The following is a 23,841-nucleotide window of genomic DNA, read 5'->3' on the forward strand; positions in this document are numbered from 1 at the left end:
TCCTCAACTTACGACGATGCATTTAGTGACCAAAGTCCAACAGCACTGAAAAAAGGGACGTGGGCCCTTTTTCACAGTTAGCACTTGTTGCAGCATCCCCACGGTAACGTGATCCACATTCAGATGCTTGACAACTGACTCCTATTTATGACGGTCCCAGGGTCACGGGATCCCCTTTTGCGACCTTCTCACAAGCAAAGTCAATGGGGAAGCTGGATTCACTTAACGACCGTGTTAATCTTAACAACCACAGGGATTCATTTAACAGCTGTGGCTAGGAAAGTCGTAAAATGGGGCAAAACACCCTTAAGAAATGCCTCGCTTAGGAACGCAGATTTTGGGCCTCCATTTGTGACAGCAAGTCGAGGACCGTACAGGCGGTCCTCAGCTTACGACCACCATGGAGCCCGAAATTTCTGTTGCTAAGCGGGGCAGCCGTCGGGTGACCTAGGCCCCATTCGGTGACCTTCCCTGGCGCCGCCGTTCCATGAAGCACTGCAGTTGTTGAGCGAGTAACCCGGTTGTTAAGTGAATCGGGGCTTCCTGGTCGAGATCCCTTGTTCGGAAGGTCGCAAAAGGTGGAACACGAGACCCCGGCGGATAGTGCAACCCGTCCTAAGTATGAGTCAGTTTCCAAGCCTCTGAATTTTGACCGCCTGACTCTTGGGGACGCTGCAACGGTCGTTAAGTGTGACAGACGGTCGTAAGTCCCTTTTTCACGGCTCGGAGCGGCCAGGACCCCCGTGGTAACTTGGCACGGTCGCTAAGCGAAGCGTTGCAAGTCGAGGACCCCCTGGGTGAAGCCTCCCTTCCCACCCCGGCCTCCCCGCGGCCCTCCTCCCGAGGCGGGCGAGGCGGCGGCGAGGCTCCGGCAGGGACCCGCCTCCCGCCCGGCCGAGCAGCCCGCGTCGCTGCCTCCGAGGCGGCCGGAGGAGGCGGCGGAGGGCGGCCCGGCCATGAACGGCAGCCGCCGCGAGAGCGACTGGCAGGGGCTGGTGGGCGAGGTGAGAGGCCGGGCGGCGCGGCTGCCGGGAGGGACGGAGGGAGGGCGGGCAGGCGGCGCTCGGGGCCCGGCTCGGCCTGCTGCGATCTCGGCCCGGGAGGCCCCGGGAATCCCCTCCCCGCTTCGCCGCCGCCGCCGCGGCTGCCGGCCAGGCTGCTGAGTTGGGGGGCCTTGTTTAAGGAGGAGGCGAGGGGGAAAGGGAGAAGGAGAAAGAGGGAAGAGGAGAGGGAGAAAGGGAGGAGGAGGAGAAAGGGAGGAGAAAGAGAGAGGGAGAAGGAGAAAGGGAGGAGGAGAGAGGGAGAAAGGGAGAAGGAGAGGAGAAGGAGAGAAGGAGAAGGAGGAGGGAAGAGAAAGAAAGGAGAAAGAAAGAAGGAGGAGGAGGAGGGAGAAGGAGAAAGGGAGGTGAAGGAGGGGAGAAGGAGAAAGGAAGAACGAGAAAGGAGAAGGGGAAAGGAAGAGAAAGAGGGGAAAGGAGTAGGAGAAGAAGGAGAAAAAGAAGGAGAAAGGAAGCGGAAGCAGGGAGAAGGAGAAAGGGAGAACAAGGAAGGGGAAAGGAAGAGGGAGAAGGAGTAGGAGAAGGAGAAAGAGAAGGAGGAGGAAGGAGAAGAAGAAATGGAGAAGGAAGAAGGAGAAGGAAAAAGATGGAGAAGGAGAAAAAGGGAGAGGGAGAAAGGGAGAAGAAAGAGGGAGAAGGAGAAGGAGAAAAGTTAGAAGGAGGAGGAAGAGGGGGAAGCAGGGAGAAGGAGGAGAAGGAAGAAGGAGAAAGAGGAAGAAGGAGAAGGAGGAAGAGGGGGAAGCAGGGAGAAGGAGAAAGGGAGAATGAGAAAGAGGGAGAAGGGGAAAGGAAGAGGGACAAAGGGAAAAGGAGGAAAGAGAAAAAGAAAGGGAGAAGGAAGAAGGAGAAAGAAAGAGGGAGAGGGAGAAAGAGGGAGGTGGAGGAGCGGCCTGGGCCAAGCGCTCCCTTCTGCTCCCAAATCTGCAGGCAGAGGAGGGCTCCCCTTGCCCTGGGCCCTCCAAGGGATTCCCAGAATGCATCTGGGGCTCTCGCCCTGGGCCTAGAGTCGAGCCCTGGGGAATTCGGGGTGGGGGGGTGTTCATCCTTCAGCTGGCATGGGGGGGGGGGCTCTGCAGGGCTTTGGAGCTGCCACAGAGTTGCGGGCTTCTCCTGTGAAAGGAAACAAATTGAGAACAATTAGCCAGTGGAACAGCCTGCCACCAGAGGTTGTGGGTGCTCCATCACTGGAGGTTGGACAGTCACTTGTCTGAAATGGTGTAGGGTCTCCTGCCTGAGCAGGGGGCTGGACTAGAAGACCTCCGAGGTCCCTTCCAGCTCTTGTTATTCTGGATTCTATAGGATGCCTCGGGAAATCAATGTGCAGGTTGCGATTGTTCTGTAACTCACATGGTGTACTTTCCGTTGAGTGGCTACACACACACACCCAGCACATTGGAGCAATTGTTGAATGTAACCTTCCTTGTCAAGCCACTTGTTGACTTAAAGAACTAACCCAACAGGTTCTGGACAAGTCGGCCAAAATGCAAAAAAAACCCCCCCCCCCAAAAAAACAGCAGGAATCAGCTTACTCTGTGTGGACGTAGCGGCTCACTCTTGCACTATGGGAATTCCTCAACTTTACGATCACGGCTGGGTCGAGGATTTCTGTCGCTAAGCGAGACAGTGGTTAAGTGAGTTTGGCCCCATTTTGTGATCTTTTTTTGCCACAGTGGCTAAGTGAATCGCTGCGGTTGTTAAGTGAGCAACATGGTTGTTAAGTGAATCCGGCTTCTCCCCCCCCATTGACTCTGTTTGTCAGAACATTGCAAAAGGGGATCACGTGATCCCCAGGACGCAGCGACCGTTGTAAATATGAATCGCTTGCCAAGTATCTGAATTTTGATCATGTGAATATGGGGAAGGCTGTGACGGTCGTAAGCGTGAAAAATGAACATGTCATTGTTTTCCCTCCCTCCCTCCCTCCCTTCCTTCCTTCCCTCCTTCCTTCTTTCCTTCCCTCCTTCCCCCCCTCCTCTCCTTCCTCCCTCTCTCCCTCCCTCTGGTCCGTGGTCCTGGCCCTGGATGCCCGGGTGCTCATGCTAGCCTTGAGATTCTTTAAAGCTGCAGTCCGCAGTTGCCTCCTAGGAAAATGTCACACAAGGTTTTATGTGCACGGAGTGACTTTGAGGCCAGAGCAAATAAAGGTTCAGAGGAACCCCTGCAACAAAAGCAACAAAAGCAGCTTGTGTTTGCACTGTGTGTGTCCATAAAGCTGGGGTGTAATATTTAACCAACCTCCGCTTGATATCTAAGAGCTAAGCCGAGTCATACCTGCTTGGGATTTGAATTGAAAATTGCCAGGACGTTCCAGACTTGGACAGAAAACTATCCGGATGTTGGGGAATCCGGGAAATTGAAAACATCCTGCAAAAACAGAAGGCAAAGCTGTCGTTGCATTATTGCCAGAGAAACAATATAAACAATATAAATTCTGAAAGGAGAATTTGCCTCCTCACATTTAATTCAATTCGTTGTCCTTTTCTACTTTCGGGGACTTCCCTATCGATTTAATGTCTAATGCCAACCTGGGTCTGGTTATTTGGGTTTTCTCCCACGTCAAATTGGAAGTGTCTTGGCGATGTTTCGACGAAGTCTCATTCGTCATCTTCAGGCTGGTGTTTTCGGCTTCGTGCTTCTCCTAAAAGCAGGAAGCCGAAAACACCAGCCTGAAGATGATGAATGAGACTTCGTTGAAACGTCATCAAGACACTTTCAATTTGACATGAGAGAAAACCTGAATAACCAAAGACCTATATATATATATATATATATATATATATATATATATATATATATATATATATATATTGTTCCCAAGAAGATGGCAGCATTTAGCTGACCCCTGGCTAATTTTTTTTTAAAGAACAAAGAATTGGAGCTACTGAATGGGAGACCACCAAAAGATCTCAGGGCAGTAGCTTAAATTGGGAAAATTATGAAAATGCTGGGTTTTTTCTTTTAAAGCTGCCCTGGGTTGTATTAAAGAAAATTGGGATGAAATTCTAATGGTAAATTAAAAATAAATAACTGTGTTATTTATTTTTCATCTTTTTCATCCATTACCGAGAAAATAATATAATAACAGAGTTGGAAGGGACCTTGGAGGTCTTCTAGTCCAACCCCCTGCTCAGCCAGGAAAGCCTATACCATTTCAGACAAATGCTTGTCCAGGCTCTTCTTAAAAGCCTCCAGTGTTGGAGCATCCACGACTTCTGGAGGCAGGTTGTTCCACTGGTTAATTGTTCTCACTGTCAGGAAGTTTCTCCTTAGTTCTAGGTTGCTTCCCTCCTTGGTTAGTTTCCATCCATTGCTTCTTCTCCTGCCTTCTTCAGGTGCTTTGGAGAATAGCTTGACTCCCTCTTCTTTGGGGCAGCCCTGAGATACTGGAAGACGGCTATCATGTCCCCCCTCGTCCTTCTCTTTGTTAAACTAGACATACCCAATTCCCTCAACCGTTCTTTATATGCTTTAGCCTCTAGACCCCTGATCCTCTTTGTTGCTCTTCTCTGCAGTTTGCTTTTAGAGCCTCCGGTGTTTCTACAAACTAATATGAACATACATTCAGTAGCTTTCTGCATATATAGTCAACAGCAACACAGCATGTCAATGGTATCCAGTGTTATTCTAATGTTAACCGTTTTGAAAGCTCTGTGTTCCTTTTATGGCTTCTAACTGTACCAGGTTTCAGGCATCCAGAGATGGGAGGGCTGAAGGGGTCAAGGAAAACTGAGTGTATTTACACAGCTGAAAAATTGCCTTCATTTAAAGATGGGCAAAGCTTTTTCTGGTCTTCATTTCTGATGTTTAAATTGACATGCGTGTGTATTTTAACAGGACGGACACCAGAAGATTAGCCAATGCCTTCATCTGGTGTATAAACCATTTGCGTTTCAGAATTAATGAGGGCTAAACAGATTTATTGATAAAAATAGCTCGGCAGGAATAATTACGGTCTGATACAAAAGAGAACAAGTCCACTGCCTTGTTATGAACTAACTCACGGTCCTAATTCACAATTTTTCAGTGCCCTGGTGAATTTGAACAATCATTAAAGAAACTAAGGCAAAGACTACCTGTGTTGTGTCCAGCAGGGATCTTCCCTCGTGATAATAATAAAATAAAATAAAATAATAAAAAAAATAAAATAAAATAATAAAATAAAATAATAAAATAAAATAAAATAAATAAAATAAAATGAATGAAATAGAATAAAATGAATAAAATAAAATAAGTAATATAATAAAATAGAATAAAATAAAAGTAAATAGAATAAAATGAATAAAATAAAATAATAAAATAAAATAAGATAAAATAAAATATAATAAAATAATAAAATAAAATAAAATATAAAATAAAATAATAAAATAAATAAAATAATAAAATAAAATAGAATAAAATGAATAAAATAAAATAAGTAATAAAATAAAATAGAATAAAATAAAAATAAATAGATTAAAATGAATAAAATAAAATAAAATAATAAGATAAAATAAAATAAATAAAATAAAATTGATATAGAATAAAATGAATAAAATAAAATAAATAATAAAATAAAATAGAATAAAATAAAAATAAATAGAATAAAATGAATAAAATAAAATAAAATAATAAAATAAAATAAGATAAAATAAAATATAATAAAATAATAAAATAAAATAAAATGAATAAAATAAAATAAGTAATAAAATAAAATAGAATAAAATAAAAACAAATAGAATAAAATGAATAAAAGAAAATAAAATAATAAAATAAGATAAAATAAAATAAATAAAATAAATAGAATAAAATGAATAAAAGAAAAGAAAATAATAAAATAAGATAAAATAAAATAAATAAAATAAATAGAATAAAATAAAATAAATATAAAATAATAAAATAAAATAAGTAGAATAAAATGAATAAAAAAGAATAAAATAAATAAAATAAAATAGAATAAGATAAAATAAAATAAAAAGAATAAAATGAATAAAATAAAATAGAATAAATAGAATAAAATAAAATAATAAAATAAAATAAAATAACTGAGAAACTCACACAGATCCTCCCCAACGTGCTTTTTCAAAAAGGCAACTGGATTTTATTTTTGTTTTTGTTTTTCTTTCAAAACATTTCGCTTCTTATCCAAGAAGCTTCTTCAGTTCTAGCTTCTGAACTCAGGAGGCCTCTGGGATGAGAAGCAAAACGTTTTCAAGGAAGCTGTTTCGAAGACCCCCATAAACTTCTGAATTGAAAAAGCTTCTTGGGTGAGAAGCAAAATGTTTTCATAGGAAGAGAAAACACAAAAAAGTCCAGTTGCTTTTGGGGGGGGGGGGAAAGCACCTTTGGGACAACCGTGGCCTCGGATGACTGAGGATCTCCAGAGACCTTCCCACAGATCTTAATTTGGGGAAACATGCCTTCTCCTCCTCCTTTATGTCGAACTGTCTCTGAATTTTCATTTTACTTTCCAAGAAGCAAGCGCTAAACCTTTGCCTGGGTTTTCTTGCAGTACCTGGTGTGCAAACGGAAACTGGACAGCAAGAAGGAAGCGCTGCTGATTCTTTCCAAGGAACTGGATTCGTGTCAACAGGAAAGAGACCAGTTCAAGCTTATGGCTAACCAGCTACGAGAAAAGCACCAGTCACTAAAGAAGAAATATCAGGAACTAATTGTGGGTAGCCGGTTTGAAAATTTGGATAGGGTTAAAACCTTTTCCTTCATATAATGCAGTGAGGGAGGTTAAACATCCCGTTATCGTCTTTTAAATTCTGATTTTTCTAAAAACTGTGGTGGACCATTCCTGTTAGTAATATTGTGTGAATTTGGAACAGGCTTACAGCCGAAACATTTTGGTTCCATATAGTATTAACCTTGTGAATTCTAGAGCTTCCTCTTTCTGCTATGTGTTCAAGATGGACAGTGATTAATATTTATATGTTAAGGGTGAAGATCTATACATATGTTGTATATAGTATGTTTAAATGTGTTTTATGTATGTGTACCCTTTGAGAGCAAGCAACTAAATTTCATTTTTAATGTATGCCGTTGTGCCCACAGTAAAAATGACAATAAAGGTTTATCTATCTATCTATCTATCTATCTATCTATCTATCTATCTATCTATCTATCTATCATCATTGTCCGATCTATCTATCTATCTATCTATCTATCTATCTATCTATCTATCTATCTATCATCTATCTATCTATCTATCTATCTATCTATCTATCTATCTATCTATCTATCATCACTATCCTGTCTGTCTGTCTGTCTCTATCTGTGTGTTTATCTATCTATCTATCTATCTATCTATCTATCTATCTATCTATCTATCTATCATCACTATCCTGTCTGTCTGTCTGTCTGTCTCTGTCTGTCTGTCTGTTTATCTATCTATCTATCTATCTATCTATCTATCTATCTATCTATCTATCTATCTATCTATCTATCTATCTATCTATTTATCTATCTATCATCACTGTCTGTCTATCTATCTATCTATCTATCTATCTATCTATCTATCTATCTATCTATCTATCTATCTATCTATATCATGTTTAATGTATGCCATTGTGCCCACAGTAAAAATAATAATAATAAAGATTATTGTCATCATCATCATCATCATTTTATATGCCTATTTTTCGGTGACGCAATACTTTACTAAAGAGTTAGTCTTTTCTTTTTAGGATGGCGATCCCTCTCTTCCTCCGGAGAAAAGAAAACAGGTAGGTTTTATTTCAGACTAATGTAACTGACAGTTCCAGGTCCTGAATCTGGGTTGAATTGTTTCGAGTACAACATTGCATCCAGATAAATATATTGGTTTTGCAGAACGCTACCCCAATAATTCCATACACTCGTTTGCCAGTAATAAAGGACTTAACGTATAATCTCCTTTTTAAGTACAGGTAGTCCTGAATTTAGGACCACAATTGAGTACAAAATTTCTGCTGTTAAGTGAGACATTTGTTAAGTGAGTTTTGCCCCATTTTACGACCTTGCTTGCCCCAGTCGTTAAGTGAGTCAGTGCAGTTGTTAAGTTAGTAACAGGGTTGTTAAGGGAATCTGGCTCCCCCCGGGAAACACCGCGACCGTCATAAACAGGAGTCAGCTGCCAAGCGTCAGGATTTTGATCACGTGACCCTGGGGATGCTGCAACGGTCGTAAGTGTGAAAAATGGTCGCAAGCTATTTTTTCAGTGTCATTGTAATTTTGAACAGTCACTAAATGAATTATACTACCTGTATAATCCCAAGAGATTTAAACTTTTTTACTTCTTCTGTTTTAGGACTGTTAATAGACCAACCAAAGTTTTTTTTTTTTTTTTTAAGATGTCATTATCATTCTCAAGGATTGTTAATGTATCAGCAAAATACAGAAGAAAAAACCCCAGGGACTGACCCATTTCTATCTCACAAAAAAGCATCCTTAAGTTAACTATCTATAACCAGACCAATGGTCAGACCCTAAAACCAAGAATGGCCCATTAGCTTTGTGTCGCTATCCATTGCACCAATAGTAAAATAAAATAATAAAATAAAATATAATAAAATAAATAATAAAATAAAATAAAATAAAAAATAAAACAAAATAATAAAATAAATAAAATAAGTAAAATAAAATAATAAAATAAAATAAAACAACAAAATAATAAAATAAAATAAAATAAATAATAAAATAAATAAAATGTAAAATAATAAAATAAATAAATAAAATTGAAATAAAATAAAATATAATAATAATAATATAATATAATAATAAAATAAAATAAATAAAGTAATAAAATAAAATAATATAATAAATAATAAAATACAACAAAATATAAAATAAAATAAAGTAATAAATAACAATAAAATATAATACAATAAATAATAAAATACAATAAAATATAAAACAAAATAATATAATAAAATGAAATAATATATAATAAATAATAAAATACAATAAAATATAAAACAAAATAATATAATAAAATGAAATAATATAATATAATAAATAATAAAATACAATAAAATATAAAAAATAAAATAATGAATAAAATAATAAAATGAAATAAAATAATATAATAAATATAAAAATAAAATAATAAAATAAAATAACATATAAAATAGAAGTAAAAGCATGGTAGGATTTGCTGCCCTGAGTATTTATGCATATTTTGGGTTGCCCTCTGTTGCTATTTATCCATTACCTGCAAGCTATATATATGTGCACCTGGCTTGATTTATTTTACTCTTGCATTAATTTTAATTCTAGAAAAGCACCAAAAGCAAAACAGTTTTTTTTCCCCTCCGCTGCCTCTTCAGCTTCCACTTGTGACCGTTTGTTGTGTTTTTTCCCCAGGCGAATCTCACCCAGCTTCTGAGTGATTCTCGGGATCGAAATAAACACTTAGGGGAAGAAATCAAAGAACTGCAGCAAAGGCTGGGCGAAGTGCAGGGAGACAACAAGGTAGGGCAGGAATTAAACATAATTACGCCAGTAGCCCTTGCCTTATAACTATAATACCGCCTGGAGTTTCCATCTTATGTCGCAATGGTTGTAAGTCGAGGCATCTATGCATCTCTCCTGATTTGTCAACACTTTTTTGGTGGCAGTAGTTAAACAACGGCAGTGGTCATAAAGCAAACGCAGCAGTCACAAAGTCATTAAGCAAACCCATTGTCCGCAGTGAGCCTTTATGTAAATGCAGGTAGTCCTCGTATTACGACCATAATGGAGGCTAAAATTTCCATCGCTAAGTGACACATTTGTTAAGAGAGCTTTGCCCCATTTTACGACCTTTCTTGCCACAGTTGTTAAGGGAATCCCTGCAGGTATTAAATTAGCCACCCGGTTATTAAGTGAATTCAGCTTCCCCCCTTGACATTCCTCGTTGGAAGGTCACAAAAGGAGATCACGTGACCCCAGGGGACACTGCAACCGTCCTAAGTACATGCCAGTTGCCGAGCCTCTGAATTTTGATCACGTGATCACAGGATCATCAGTATGAAAACCTGCTCATAAGTCCCATTTTTCAGTGCTGTTGTAACTTCGAACAGTCATTAAAGAACAGAATAACAGAGTTGGGAGGGACCTCGTAGGTCATCTAGTCTAGCCCTCCATCCAATGAATTGCTCTAAGACTGCCTGTATTGCATCTTGATTGAAGAAATATCCTGGGAATGGAAGCCAGAGTTCTGGTTTGACTGAGTTGACCTTTTGGAGTCAGGATTAAACCTACCTTTTGTAGCAATCTTTGTAACAGAATAGAATAACAGAGTTTGAAGGGGTCTTGGAGGTCATCTAGTCCAACCCCCTGCTCAAGCAGGAAACCGTATCCCATTTCGGACAAATGGCTGTCCAGTCTCTTCTTAAAAACCTCCAGTGTTGGAGCACTCACAACTTCTGGAGGCAACTTCTGTTCCACTGGTTAGTTGTTTGATGGTAAGTGTGATTTCGGCTGTCTGCAACCTAGGGACCGGCCATATTGCTATGGCCAGTCTTTCGCCCACCGGTTCAGAGGGAACATTGGCTCCAGCGAAAGCCCCTCCTTGCTGGTCACCTTTATGGGGCGACTTTTCGACCCTTTTAGGCCCCCCAGCAATGCAAAACTGGACGAGGAAGACGGAGCTCGTCTTCCAAGCATCCATGGCGTCGGCAAACCGGAAGTCTCCATTGGTTAGTTGTTATCTTCTTAACGGATAAGGGAGCAAATATCTTTGCAATGTAGCTTAAAGATCATGCCTAGGTAGGTTTATTATTTGCTTGTGAATTGCAATTCTGGATTTTTGTTTTTGTTTTTTCTTCCAGCTTCTTCGGATGACGATTGCCAAGCAAAGACTTGGAGATGAAGAAGTTGGGGCCCGTCATTTCGCCCCCCACGAGCGCGAAGATCTCGTCCAGCAGCTGGAGAAAGCACGGGAACAAGTAATTGAACAAAACGGCCTCTTTTGTGAACGTGCATTCTGACCTCTTCCATCCTCGATTTCAGGTCTTGGTAGGGCAAGTCATTGAAAAGAGGCTTGATTTGATCAGACCAGGATATCCATCAGGTCCAAGAGTCTGTTTCCATCGCCCAAAATGCAACGGGTTGGTCCCAAGGATGCTTTTTCATGAGGCAGCTGGACTTTCTTGTATAAATAAAAAGGTTTTGTTTGCAAAGGACAAGCTGTCTGCAAGGAATATAAATTCTTCCATTCCCCACCATCCAGTCAGAGCTGAAGAAGCTTCTGGGATGAGAAGTGAAAGGTCTTCAAAGAAAAACAAGGAAGTCCAGTTGCCTCATGAAAAAGCACCTTTGGGACAGCCATGACCTGGGTGACGGAGAATCTCCATAGACCAGGGGTCTTCAAACTTGGCCCTTTTATGACTTGTGGACTTCAACTCCCAGAATTCCTCAGCCTGGCTGAGGAATTCTGGCAGTTGAAGTCCACAAGTCATAAAAGGGCCAAGTTTGAAGACCCCTGTCATAGACATTTGTTGCTGAAAATAGACCTGGGAGATAGAAGGAGTCTTGGCAAAAATTAGGGGACTGAGTTGGCCTGGAGAAACGCTTGGAAGTTCTCCTTATCTTCAGTAACTCTTTTGAGCTTGGCTCTCTTGCCAGATTGAGACTCTCCAGCTTGATCTTCAAGCTACGTTGGACGAACTCCAGGATGTGAAGGAAGAACGTTATTTTTACCAAGATAAGTCCGACAAGCTAAACCAGGAGCTGAACTATGTTCTCGGGGGCCACGTTGACCGTATTATCGACATAGATGCTCTCTGTATGGAAAACAGGTGAGTTTGCTTAGGAATCCATCGTGATTTATTAGGACGGGACGTAACGTCCCTTCAGAACTGCGTCTACACTAAGAGTATTCATCCTAGGGTCCCTCTTTGCTGCAAATATTGTAACGCAGCAAAAACAACCTAGAGAAAAAAATAAAGTGATGGTAAAATCAAAAATCAAAATGGCCGACTCACTGAAGAGAGGAAAAATTGCATTGACCTGTTAACGTAGTCAGGTAAAGTTTTACCCCTGTTTAGTTGTGTCTGTTTCTTGGCCAAGAGAGCCGGCGTTGTCCGAAGACATTTCCATGGTCATGTGGCCAAAGGCACATGGAGGGCTGTTACCTTCCCATCGAAGTGGTGCCTATTTATCTACTCGCATTTGAATGCTTTCAAACTGCTAGATTGGCAGGAGCTGAGGCCAGGACGGGAGCTCACTCCATCACACAGCGCTCAGATCTCAAACCTGGGCTGTCATCTTTCCAGCTGACAAGCTCAGGGTCTTTAACCACTGAGCCATAAGGGATTAATGTGGCTAAACAAAGTTTTGGCCCTAAACCTCAAATCCACTTTTTATTACAAAGAGGAGGAGGAGGAGGAGGAGGAGACGACGACAACGACAACAGGGAATTGCTGGGGAATATTAATTCAGGCTCCGAAGCCTTAATCAATATTCCTTACACCAGTGGTATGTGGGTGTGTGTGAGCGAGTGGGACAGCACAATTGACAATTGAATGCAAATTGTAGGGTTTTTGTCTCTGCTTGACTTATTATTTCTCATTTGTTCCTTTTCACCATGAAGCTCGTAGCTCATTTTGAAATACTTAATAAATGGCATCTGAGTAATGTATCACTGTTTTCATCCCTAAATTTCAGATACCTTCATGAGCGATTAAGACAAGTTCAAGAAGAGGTTAATATTCTGAAATCAAACATTGTGAAATACAAGGTAAATTACACTGTGAACTGTAAGGGGAGAATTGTATGGTCAATTTTTGGCCGTGTAATAGGTTTCAAATTTGTAACAAGGCTAATTAATGTGGGTTTTTAGCTTTGTTCGTCTTTGAAATATTTCTTTCACGAAAGAAAAAAACACCCTGCTAATATTTCTCCATAGTTTTTAAGTGCAATTAGGTAATTTAGTTGTTGTTGTTTTTTAAACGGAAGTTTTAGGCAGCTTTTAAACGTAATATTTTTGTTTATATTTATTCTATTTAAATATTTATTCTATTTATTCCCTTGCATAATTCATTCTGTGTTGTCTGCCTATCGAAAGATGAGTTTCAGTTCTCTTTATTCTCTGTGAAATTGTATTTCTTGCACAAGGAATTGCTGTATTTAATTTAACGTTCCTCTCCTAAACTTCCAGAATCGTAGAATTACAGTCAGGGGAAATGATCCTAGAGGTCCTCTAGTCCATCCCCAGACACTTTAGGGTCTCTCTGACAGAGTACCTCTCCTCCCGGTAAAAAACAAACCAAAATAACTTTTATCAAAGAAACAAAAATGTCACTGAGGCATAATTGGTTCATTCTTCGGCTCTCCACAATAACTTTTGTTTCATTAAATGAGAGTAATGGAACTTTCAGTGTGATATAGCATGATACATTTAAAAAAAAATTATTAGCACTCAAATCACAGTGCATTGTTTTGTGCTAGACACCATTTAAATTACTACATGCACAAGTGTTCATTGTGTCCTTGGTTTAATGTATAGTAAATTAGTGCCCGTCTCCTTGCTTTGTTGTGTTCAATTGTTTCTCCTGGATTTTGCGTCCACATATGCCCTCATTATTGTGCGATAAAAAAAAATATTCCACATTCTCCAAGTTTACATATATTACCGATGGAGCACCATGGTATGTAGATTGATGCTTGTAAATTGTGGTTTAGATTCAGTTGAACAAACTGCAAGACCAAAAGTGGACTTCTTAATTATTATTATTATTTTTTTAAAAAATAAAAATCTAGTTCTAGTTTTACCTGGTGTGGGTCATGAAATGTGTGCAAGAAAACAAGCAAGCTCAGAGACCAGCAAGGTCCCCACAATCTTCCTCCTCCTCCTCTTCCTCCTGACCCCCCCTCCTCCTCCCTATAAACCCCCCTCCCTTCTAGCAATGATAACGCTACCTAGTTGGGTTATAAAATGTCTGCAAGAAAACAAGCAAGCTCAGAGAGCACCAGGGACACACAGACACACACTTGTCAACCCTGAGCCACAAATATTCTTCTTTATTAGTAAAATAAGAATCAGATTTTCCTTTTTAATACACATTTTTCCTTGAGCCTTGACTCCTTTCTTTAGAACGCTCTAGAAAGAAGGAAGAATTCGAAGGGCCACAGCAAATCAAACAGCAGCGCCCTGACTGGGATCCTTTCTGCAAAGCAAGGTACGGCACAAGAGTTTTGCCTTTCTTCTAAAATTGAAAGTGGTGGTCCTAATAGGACATTTGCACACCAGGATCTTGTATCCCTTTGGGTTCGTCTCTGCATTGGGGGAGCAGGGCTGGTTTACTTCTGGTTCTGGTGGGTTTTGTTTGAAACGGCAGCACAGCTGGCATTTTCCTTGCAATTCACAGGGATCTGCATCTTCACAGATCCCAGGGTCTTTTAAAGGAACAGTGGAATGATGGCTGGGCAGCCTTTAAAGCTTCCCCTCAAAATAATCCCTCACATTTTTTTTTAATGAACCGACACATAACTGTACACAACACGTGATCAGAAATATAGACGAGGGCATTAGTAATTTATGTTATTAGTATTTCTTTCTTACAGAGTGGGAAGGGAGGAAGAGCAAGGGTTATTGTTTATTAAACCTATTCTGCCTATTCTACTTTATTCTATTCCATTCCCTATTCTATTCTATTCTCTATTCTATTCTATTCTATTCTATTCTATTCTATTCTATTCTATTCCATTCCATATTCTATTCTATTCTATTCCATTCCATATTCTATTCTATTCTATTCTCTATTCTATTCTATTCTATTCTATTCTATTCTATTCTATTCTCTATTCTATTCTATTCTATTCCTTATTCTATTCTATCCTATCCTATCCTATTCCTATTCCTATTCTTATTCTTATTCCTATTCCTTTCTGTTCTGTCCTTCATATTCTATTCTGTTCTGTTCTATCTTTCATGTTCTGTTCTATTCTATTCTATTCTATTCTACTCTACTCTACTCTACTCTACTCTACTCTACTCTATTTCATTCCCATTCTGTGTTCTATTCTGTTCTGCTCTATCTACTCTACTCTACTCCACTCCACTCCACTCCACTCCACTCCATTCACCATGTTGGTTAAAATTCTGGAAGTTAAACCTGCACATCTGGAAGTGACCGTGGTTGAGAAATGCTACTCTGGACAGATCTCCAATTCTTTGAGAGCTGAACACCCTAAAAAGATTCCTAAATTTGTTTTGACTTCCTTCAACTGTTTCTAGTGCAAGAACTGTTATCTGAAGATCACGGCTGCAGTTTACCAGCAACGCCTCAGTCCATTTCTGATCTCAAATCCTTGGCTACTGCTTTATTGGAGACCATCCATGAGAAGAACATGGTCATTCAGCACCAAAGGCAAACCAACAAGTAAGTGATTTTTCTGCACTAGACTGGTGTGAGACTTCTCTACAAGTCGTGCTGATCCACTTGCATTCACTGAGGTGTGTAGTGCTTTGTGGAACTGTCTAGGCTTAGCACAGGGGAAAACATTGGGGGGGGGGAAGGTGGAGGTGATAAACAGGCAGTCCTCTACTTAGAAGCATTCATTTAGTGACCATTCAGAGTTACAAAATGTATGTGTGTGTGTGTGTGTACATCACTGTTGCAGCATCCCTGTGGTCATGTGATCAAAATTTGGGCACTTGGCAACTGGCATATGTTAAGAGAAGAGAAGAGAATAATGAATAGAATAGAATGCAGAATAGAATAGAATAGAATATGGAATGGAATGGAATGGAATGGAATAGAATAGAATAGAATAGAATAGAATAGAATAGAATAGAATAGAATAGAATAGAATAGAATATAGAGTAGAGTAGAATAGAATAGAATAGAATAGAATGTAGAGTAGAAATAGAATAGAATATAGAGAATAGAGAATAGAATAGAATAGAATAGAAAACAATAAAGAATAGAATAGAAATTAGAATAGAATAGAATAAAGAACAATAAAGAATAGAATAGAATAAAGAATAGAATAGAAATTAGAATAGAATAAAGAATAGAATATAATAAAGAATAGAATAGAATAGAATAATGAAGAATAGAATAGAATAGATTTGCTTAATGACTGCACAATTCATTTAAACACTTGCAATGATTTGCTTAACAACCGTGGCAACCGCCTCGCTTATCAACGGAAGTTTTGGAATCAGTTGTGGCTGTGAATTGTAAGACAGAAGGGGATGACCCGTCATGGCTCACTTGCGGCCAACACTCCACAGCCCTAACGGTCACTGAGCAAACTGCTGTAAGTCAAGGACTTCCTGTAGTTCTTCCCCCCCCCCCTTGCTACTTTAAGAGGAAACATCTTGGAAAATCAGTTTTGAGCTCTATATATATATATACATATTAATGTGGGAATTGTGGGTGGTCTATTTTAAATTATAACAAAAGGTTATAATTACATCTTCGTGTTTGCATGCATCTGTGTGTCCGAGAGAGAGAGAGAGACGTGCAGATAGAATCTGTAAATCTGCATGTAAATCTCATTTTTTTTCTCCCTTTTATATAAAGTATTCAATCCTTGTTTCAGAATCTTAGGCAATCGGGTGGCGGAGTTGGAGAAAAAACTAAGAACTTTAGAAGTTTCTGGGCTATGGAGCCTCCCAGGTTAGTAGCATTTAGCAAAATCTCTTCTTAATTGCAAAAGACTGTCCTGCTTGGATCCACATATATACTATGCTAATAGAGGTAGCCCTCAACAGTTCATTTAGTGACGATTCAAAGTCACAGCGGCACTGAAAAACAGTTCACTTAGGGCCGTTTTTCACGCTGACGACCCTTGCAGCGTCCCCCTTGTTCACGTGATTTACATTCGGATGCTTGGCAACTGACTCGCATTTACGACGGTCCCGGGGTCACGTGATCCCCTTTGGCCTTCCGACACGCCAAGTCAGTGGGGGGGAAACCAGACTCACTTCACAACCGCGTGAGTGATTTAATACCTGAAGCGGCTCGCTTGACGAGCGTGGCGAGAAAAGTCGTTAAGACGGAGCGAATTAATAAATTTAAGGACATTAGTTTGCGGTCGTACATTGAGGACTACCTCTGCTCATTTGTGGTGAGTGTCAAGGAGGATTTGCCATCCCTGACAGAATCTGGGATTGGCCTCTTGGTTTGCGTCACGCTTAACCGGAGACGCTTTTAATTCGAATGTTTTCGAATTAAGGAATTCGTAAATCCGCTGAAGGGATGTCTGGCACGCCCTGATCTCTCTGAATGCCTTGCTCTGTTCTTGTTCCGACGACAAGCTAACATGGATATAATAACGGTTTTCTCTCCTTTCTTTTTTCCCTTGCTGCCCGAAGGCCTCAGCTACGATGTCTCGGTGGGATTTGGGAGTAGGTGCTCCTTGTTACGTTTCGAGTAACAGACCTTCAGTGTGCACAAAGTGTTGTCGCTGGCGCATATAATAAATAGAAATGTCATCTGAATGTTTTTAAATCTCTGCCTCCCACCCCGATTAAGATATTCAACTTAAGACAGTCGCAAGAGGAATAGAGGCTACTTGCACAATTGTTTCTAATTGGAAGGGAGAGCAATTAGGGAAGAAGGGTTTCTGAACGGAGGAGTTGCACGTTTGCATAATAGTTGGGGAGGGAGGATAGGGAAGAAGGGAGGAAGGAAGGAAGGGAGGGAGGAAGGAAGGGAGGACAGGGAGGGAGAGAGGTAGGAAGGAAAGACAGAAAAGGAGGAAGGAAGGAAGGAAGGAAAGACAGAAAAGGAGGAAGGAAGGAAGGAAGGAAGGAAGGAAGGAAGGAAGGACAGAAGAGGAAGGAAGGAAGGAAGGAAGGACAGAAAAGGAGGAAGGAAGGAAGGAAGGAAGGAAGGAAGGAAGGACAGAAAAGGAGGGAAGGAAGGAAGGAAGGACAGAAAAGGAAGGAAGGACAGAAGAGGAAGGAAGGAAGGAAGGAAAGACAGAAAAGAAGGAAGGAAGGAAGGAAGGACAGGAAGGGAGAGAGGAAGACGGAGGGAGGGAGGGATTTAATGGAGGCAAAACTCTCATTTCTGGGTCTTCAAAAATCCTTCTGACTTGACAGCTGCAGTAAGACGGGGGTCTACTAAACGGAGGTGTTAGTCAAAGGGTCACCTTTCTGTATTGACTGTGTCGAAAATTCAAGCGCATCAGCCATCTCGACGGCCGAGTTGGTGCCTCCAGGCCCGTTTTGATTAAGCGCTCTGTGAACGTATAATTATTTCTCCACCGGAAAGCTCAAAGCTAGGTTTTTACCAAAGTGATTCATGCTATTTATGTGTTTATTTGCACCACCGGAAAGAGAGGAAGAGTTGATTCTCGGAGGGGAAAGTGCCGACGTGGGTTTTGATCAAGGGCTTGCTCGGATTCCTGAGCGTGAGAGAGGAACAGAAGAAGGGAGAAAAGAAAAGAAAAAAAGAAAGAAAAGAGCCATTTCCTGGAATCAAGCAGGCTCTCCTTGTTTCACGAGGTTGAGATTTCTAAAGTAGCTTTTTTTTTGAGCCCGAAATTCCAGTTTTAATCCAAAATTACTGGGATTATTGGATGTGGCCTAAGGGTCGATTAAGCTCTAAACCAGTGGTTCTCAACCTTTTTAATGCCGCGACCCCCAACCGGTCGTAAGTCAAGGACTACTCAACCGGTCGTAAGTCGAGGACTACTCAACTGGTCGTAAGTCGAGGACTACTCAACTGGTGCAGCCCCGTTTGCAGAATGGGACTTTTGGCGGGCTCAGCAGGGCAGAGACAGCCTGGACAAGTCCTATGGGCTTTTGAAAGCCAATAGAATTAGACTCTATTCAAGAGAGTCTCTTCTGTTGGCTTTCAAAAGCCAATAGAATAAAAGGGAGGAGCACAGCTAAGGAAAGGGGGGGAAAAAATGGCGGACTGCGTTGTTTGGCGACCCCCGTGAAATGGTCGTTCGACCCCAAATGGGGTCCCGACCCACAGGTGGAGAACCGCTGCTCTAAACAATTAAACAAAGAGGGAGGAACAAAGGAAGCGAGAAAGACCAGGCTGCTATTAAACAGGATATCTTTGTTTTAAATGCTTAAGTTTGATTTTCTTGTTTTAATCTCTTTTGGTTTTGGACAGGATAAGAGAAATCTAAAAGTTCATGTCCTTATGATTGCAGGTGGCAAGGATACGATTACATTTAGCGAACCGGCTCTTCCCGCTATCCAGAGGTTACGTTCGCCGTTGCTAACATTGGTCGAGAAGCCACCACAGAATGTAGAAGGTAAGCAACCGGGGTCCTAATAACAGTAATCCCAAATTTAGGAAAAGCCCCAAGGATGTCGTCTTGGGACCGGGGTTATCTGAGGGGCCGTCTCTCGCCGGTCACATCCGCCCGACCCACCGGAGCGGGGAGGCAAGGAACGTTGAGGGTCCCGTCCCCTAAGGAGGTCCATCTGGTGGGAACCCAGAAGCAGGGCCTTCTCCCTGGTGGCTCCCTCACTTGGGAATATCATCCCTTTGGAAATTAGACGGCAGCTCCATGGTCACGCGATCAAAACGCAAAACCGGCTTGGCAACTGACTCGTGTTTATGACGGTGGCTGCGTCCCTTGGGATCACGGGATCCCCTTTTGGAACCTTTTGACAAAGAAAGCCAGCGGGAGAAGCCGGAATCGCTCAACCATCAAGGAGAAGTTCAGTGATCCACTTCGCAACGGGGTCGAGAAAGGGCGTAAAATGGGGCGAAAGTGGCTTAAAGAGAAATTTGGTGCTCCGTTGCGGCCATAAGCTGAGGACTACCCGTATTCCCCGTCTCGGGTGAACATTTAAAATATTCTGCGGAGCAATTAGCAGGAAGTAGCCGCAGACTTCTTGAGTTCCCCCGTTTCTGCCCTATTTTCCCCCGCCTGTTTTTTCTCTCGTCACAAACCCTTCCACATTCTAAGCGCCGCGGTTAAAAACAGTCACGCTAATTAATACTCTGGAGAGTTCAGACCCCTGAGCTGCTCCCAGACCCGTAGTAAGTGGGTTTCAGAAAACGGTATCCTAAGAATTGCCTCCCACTCGATTTTAGCTTAACCCCCCACTTCTTTATTGCTTAAATAATGTGGGAGGTGTTTTCCCCCCCCCCTCCGGTGTTTGACGATCCAGGAATCGTGACGGCCTCAGAGGTCCCCGGCTTATGGCCTAGCTGGGCTCAAACAAGGCTGGGAAAATAATTTAGGGCCTCGTTCTCCATGCCAATCAGGTGCCAGGAACATTTCAAGGAAGTGCTTTCTCTCCCCTGCCCTGAAGGTGCAGATTGAGCCCAAGGAGAGTTGAAAATGGAGGGGGAGATTCCACTTGGGATTTGCGGCTTTGGGCTAAGAGAGACCTAATGAGGTTGTTCCAAGAAACGGAAGATTTCTTGGTCTTGAAATACGAACTTGCTAGATTTTCCTCCTCCTCCCCCCCCCCTTTCTCCTCCTCCTTTCCCCCTCTTCCTCTTCCTCCCTTCCCTCCCCCTCCCCTCTTCTTCCTCTTCCTCCTCCTCCCCTCCTTCCTCTTTCCTCTCTTCCTCCTCCTCCCCTTCCTCTTTTTCTTCCTCCTTTCCTTCCCCCTCCTCTTCCTCCTCCCTCCCCTCCCCCTCCTCTTCCTCCTCCATCTCTTCTTTTTCCTCCTCCTCCTCTTTCCCCTCTTCCTGCTCCCCTTCCTCTTTTTCTTCCTCCTTTCCTTCCCTCCTCCCCTGATTTCTCCTCCTCCCTTCCCTCCCCCTCCTTCTCTTCCTTGTCCCCCTCCCCTCTTCCTCCTCCTCCACTTCCTCTCCTGCTCCTCTTCTACCTCCTTTCTCCTCTTTTTTTCTCCTCCTCCCCTCCTCCTCCTCCCCTTCCTTTTTTTCTTCCTCCTTTCTCTCCCCTCCCCCTCCTCTTCTTCCTTCTTCCCCTCCCTTCCTCTTCCTCCTCCCCCTTTCTCTCCCCCTCCGCCTCTTCTTTTTCCTCCTCCTCCCTCCCCCTCCCCTTGCTCCTCTTCCTCCTCCTCCTTGCATGCAATATTGCTCTGGTTGATTAAGCTACAATTTTCCATTACAATCAAGCCCGGAAAGGAAATATAAACATCAGTTCTTGAAAAAGGACGGGGGAAAATGATTACATCTCGGTCAATAGACCGAAAAGAACAAAAACGCTCAGATTTCTTTAGAGAGAAAGAGAGAGAGACTCGAAAATTCATAGGTGGCCTTGCATACCGCTGGTCCTCGTTTAGGGTCCGTTTCCAGTTAGGATGGGGATGACAAAAAAAAAAAAACCACTTCAGAAGAAGGATTCCTTGCCTACTATAGAAGAATGGTTTCTTAAAGTTTCTTATTTATCAGAAATGGCAAAAATTTCGGCCTATCTGAAAGACCATTCACAAGAGAGAGATATCTCGGTGTGGAAAAGATGGGTAAATTTTGTACAGAATAAATATGGGATTAGAAAGTATTATTTAGCTTTTGAATAATTTATAGTTTAAATTGGGTATGGTTGGATTTGTAGTTTCTATGTATTGGAGTTAAAGTACTTTAAATTTTTGGGATGTATGTATAGTGGATTGATGTTCATTTAATTTGTATGGGTTTTTTTTGTTTCTCTAACCCTGTATTCAGCTCTGGGAAGGAGGGGGAAGGGTTATGGGGTGGGAGGAGGGTATTTTATTGTAAAAAGTTTATGAAATTTTCAATTAAAAAAAAAAAAACACTTCAGAAGCACCACTTGCATTTATGACCCACTTGGCAGGCCTGCGAAGCAAAGGAAAGCTGTGGTAAGTTCATAATGAGCACAAGTTGCAGTTCCACTTAGCAGCCACTCCACTTAACGACCAAGTGTCTGGTTCCAGTTAGGGTCACTAAATGAAGACCGTCTCTATTGTTCTGGGGTGACAAATGAGAGCCAGAACTTTTATTTCTTTATTGTGAGGGGGGAGAGGAATCCTTTCATTTCTCTCAAACAGCTAAAAGGATAAGAATTAGAACTGGGCCTTGTCAAAAGCTCCTTCCCCCCCCCCCAAAGTAACGGTGTAAATCAGGGGTGCCCAACTGTGGCAATTTCAAGACCTGTGGACTACAGCTCCCAGAATCCTCCAGCCAGCATGGGGGATCCTGGGAGCTGTCCACAGGTTTTAAGGTCGCCAAAGTTGGACACCCCTGGTTTAAATTCTGCCCGTGACAATTACTTGTTCTAATATCTGTTGTTCCTGCTCACTGTCCAGACGGAAATGTACAACCTTTCCGTTTTTCTCTCGTGTAGAAGATCAAACAAGGCAGCCGCTAATCACGTGTCCTGCTAAAACGGAACGGACTCTTCCGGAAGAAGCCGCTCTCCCTGCAGAGGACTCGCGCGGAAACCTCAAGAGCGGCCCTCAAGCCAAGAGTTTCCGTTCGTCGTCGTCCCAGGGTCTGTCAGAAGAAGGGGACCCCGGCGGCCTTGAGGATGACCAGGCCAAGCGGACTGAAGATCGGTCGTCCACTGCAGAACTGGAGGACAGAGGAAGAGACGGTCCGACAGACGAACAAGGTGGAAGCCCGGGAGAACCGGACAGTTTTGCTGACGGGGACTCTTCCGTCTCCAGCCCTCCTCCCTGGAGTTCCAAGGAAGCATCCGAGCTGGAGAAGAGACCTCTGGCTGAAAACCAGACTGGAGAAGAACTGAGGGGCAGCCAGGAAAACGGGGTAGCATCGTGTAGCTGAAGACCACCAAAGGAAACCCATGGCCCTGCTGGATGTTAAAGACGCTCCAAAGTTCATTCTTTCAACTTCAAGCTTGAGTTACATTCCAAATGAGACCCCTGAAGCTACGAAGGTGGAAGATATTTCTCCTCTTCTTCCTTCTCCTCCATCTCCATCTTCTTTGTCTCCTTTTTCTTCTCCTTCCTTCTCTTTATCTATCTTCTTCTCCTTCTTCATCTCCTTCATCCTTAATCAATCTCCTCCTCCTCTTCTATCTTCTCCTCTTTCTTCTCCATCTCCTCCTCCCTTATCTATCTCCTCCTCCTTCTCCATCTTTTCCTTCTCCATCTCCTTCATCCTTATCTATCTCTTCTTCCACCTTCTCCATTTCCTTCATCCTTATCTATCTCTTCTTCCACCTTCTCCATCTCCTCCTCCTCCATCTCCTCCTTTATCTAGATCCTCCTTCTCCATCTCCTTCATCCTTAGCTATCTCCTCCTCTTCCACTTTCTCCTCCTCCTCCTTCTCCATCTGTTTCATCCCTTCTCCTTATCTATCTCCTCCTCCTTTTCCTTCTCCATCTCCTTCATCCTTATCTATCTCCTCTTCCTCCTTCTCCATCTCTTCTCTTCCCTTAACCTTATCTATCTCCTCCTCCTCCTCCTCCTCCTGGCTCTTGATGAACATTTTGACCTTATCCTCCTGTTCTCCATCTTTGACGTTTCTCCACTCTGCCTTTTTGTTTCCCAGATGCAGATATCGTTCCTCCCATCAATCCTAGAGTGTATACGAAATAAACAAATAAAGGCATAAATAAAATCCTCCTGTAAATATCCATGAAGGGGTGTCATGAGAGTGGTTTAAGACCCTAGATCCTAGATTCTGGCCTCTTCCATTTGCTGTGATGAAAACTGAAAGGTCCTTGGTGCTCTCTGAGCTTGTTTGGGTTTTTTTTTTGGGGGGGGGGCAGACGTTTCATTTCCAAACCAGGTAACGTCAGCAGGGCACTAGCATCTGCAAGAAAACAACCAAGCTCAGAGAACACTAGGGATCCCTCATTACAAATATTTGAGTTACAAATATTCTCCTTTCTGATTAAAAATCATGGTGATGGGCTACAGTTGTGTGGTACAAACCTGGTTCCCCCTGATCTTCTCAGGCTAAGGAAAGGAGATTTAGGAGTTGCACCTCCTCCTCCTATTAAAATTGA

The 23,841-nt window shown here is 42.1% G+C and overlaps 1 protein-coding gene across 1 annotated transcript; it reads left to right on the plus strand.

Annotated features, from left to right (window-relative positions):
* Positions 1–846: 846 nt before the first annotated feature.
* Positions 847–22,888, plus strand: CCDC149 (coiled-coil domain containing 149). Its single transcript, XM_039361514.1, has 12 exons — positions 847–1,004; positions 6,547–6,708; positions 7,727–7,765; positions 9,384–9,491; positions 10,832–10,948; positions 11,628–11,800; positions 12,669–12,741; positions 14,098–14,182; positions 15,241–15,385; positions 16,554–16,630; positions 19,128–19,232; positions 22,212–22,888. The coding sequence occupies exons 1-12, from the start codon at positions 957–959 to the stop codon at positions 22,649–22,651; spliced, it is 1,572 nt and encodes a 523-aa protein (XP_039217448.1). The 5' UTR covers positions 847–956; the 3' UTR covers positions 22,652–22,888.
* The last annotated feature ends 953 nt before the right edge of the window (positions 22,889–23,841 follow it).

Source organism: Crotalus tigris, unplaced genomic scaffold, assembly GCF_016545835.1.
Source record: "Crotalus tigris isolate CLP2741 ecotype Arizona unplaced genomic scaffold, ASM1654583v1 scf7180000019298.7629538967:1458412, whole genome shotgun sequence".
In the NCBI taxonomy this organism is placed as follows: domain Eukaryota; kingdom Metazoa; phylum Chordata; class Lepidosauria; order Squamata; family Viperidae; genus Crotalus; species Crotalus tigris.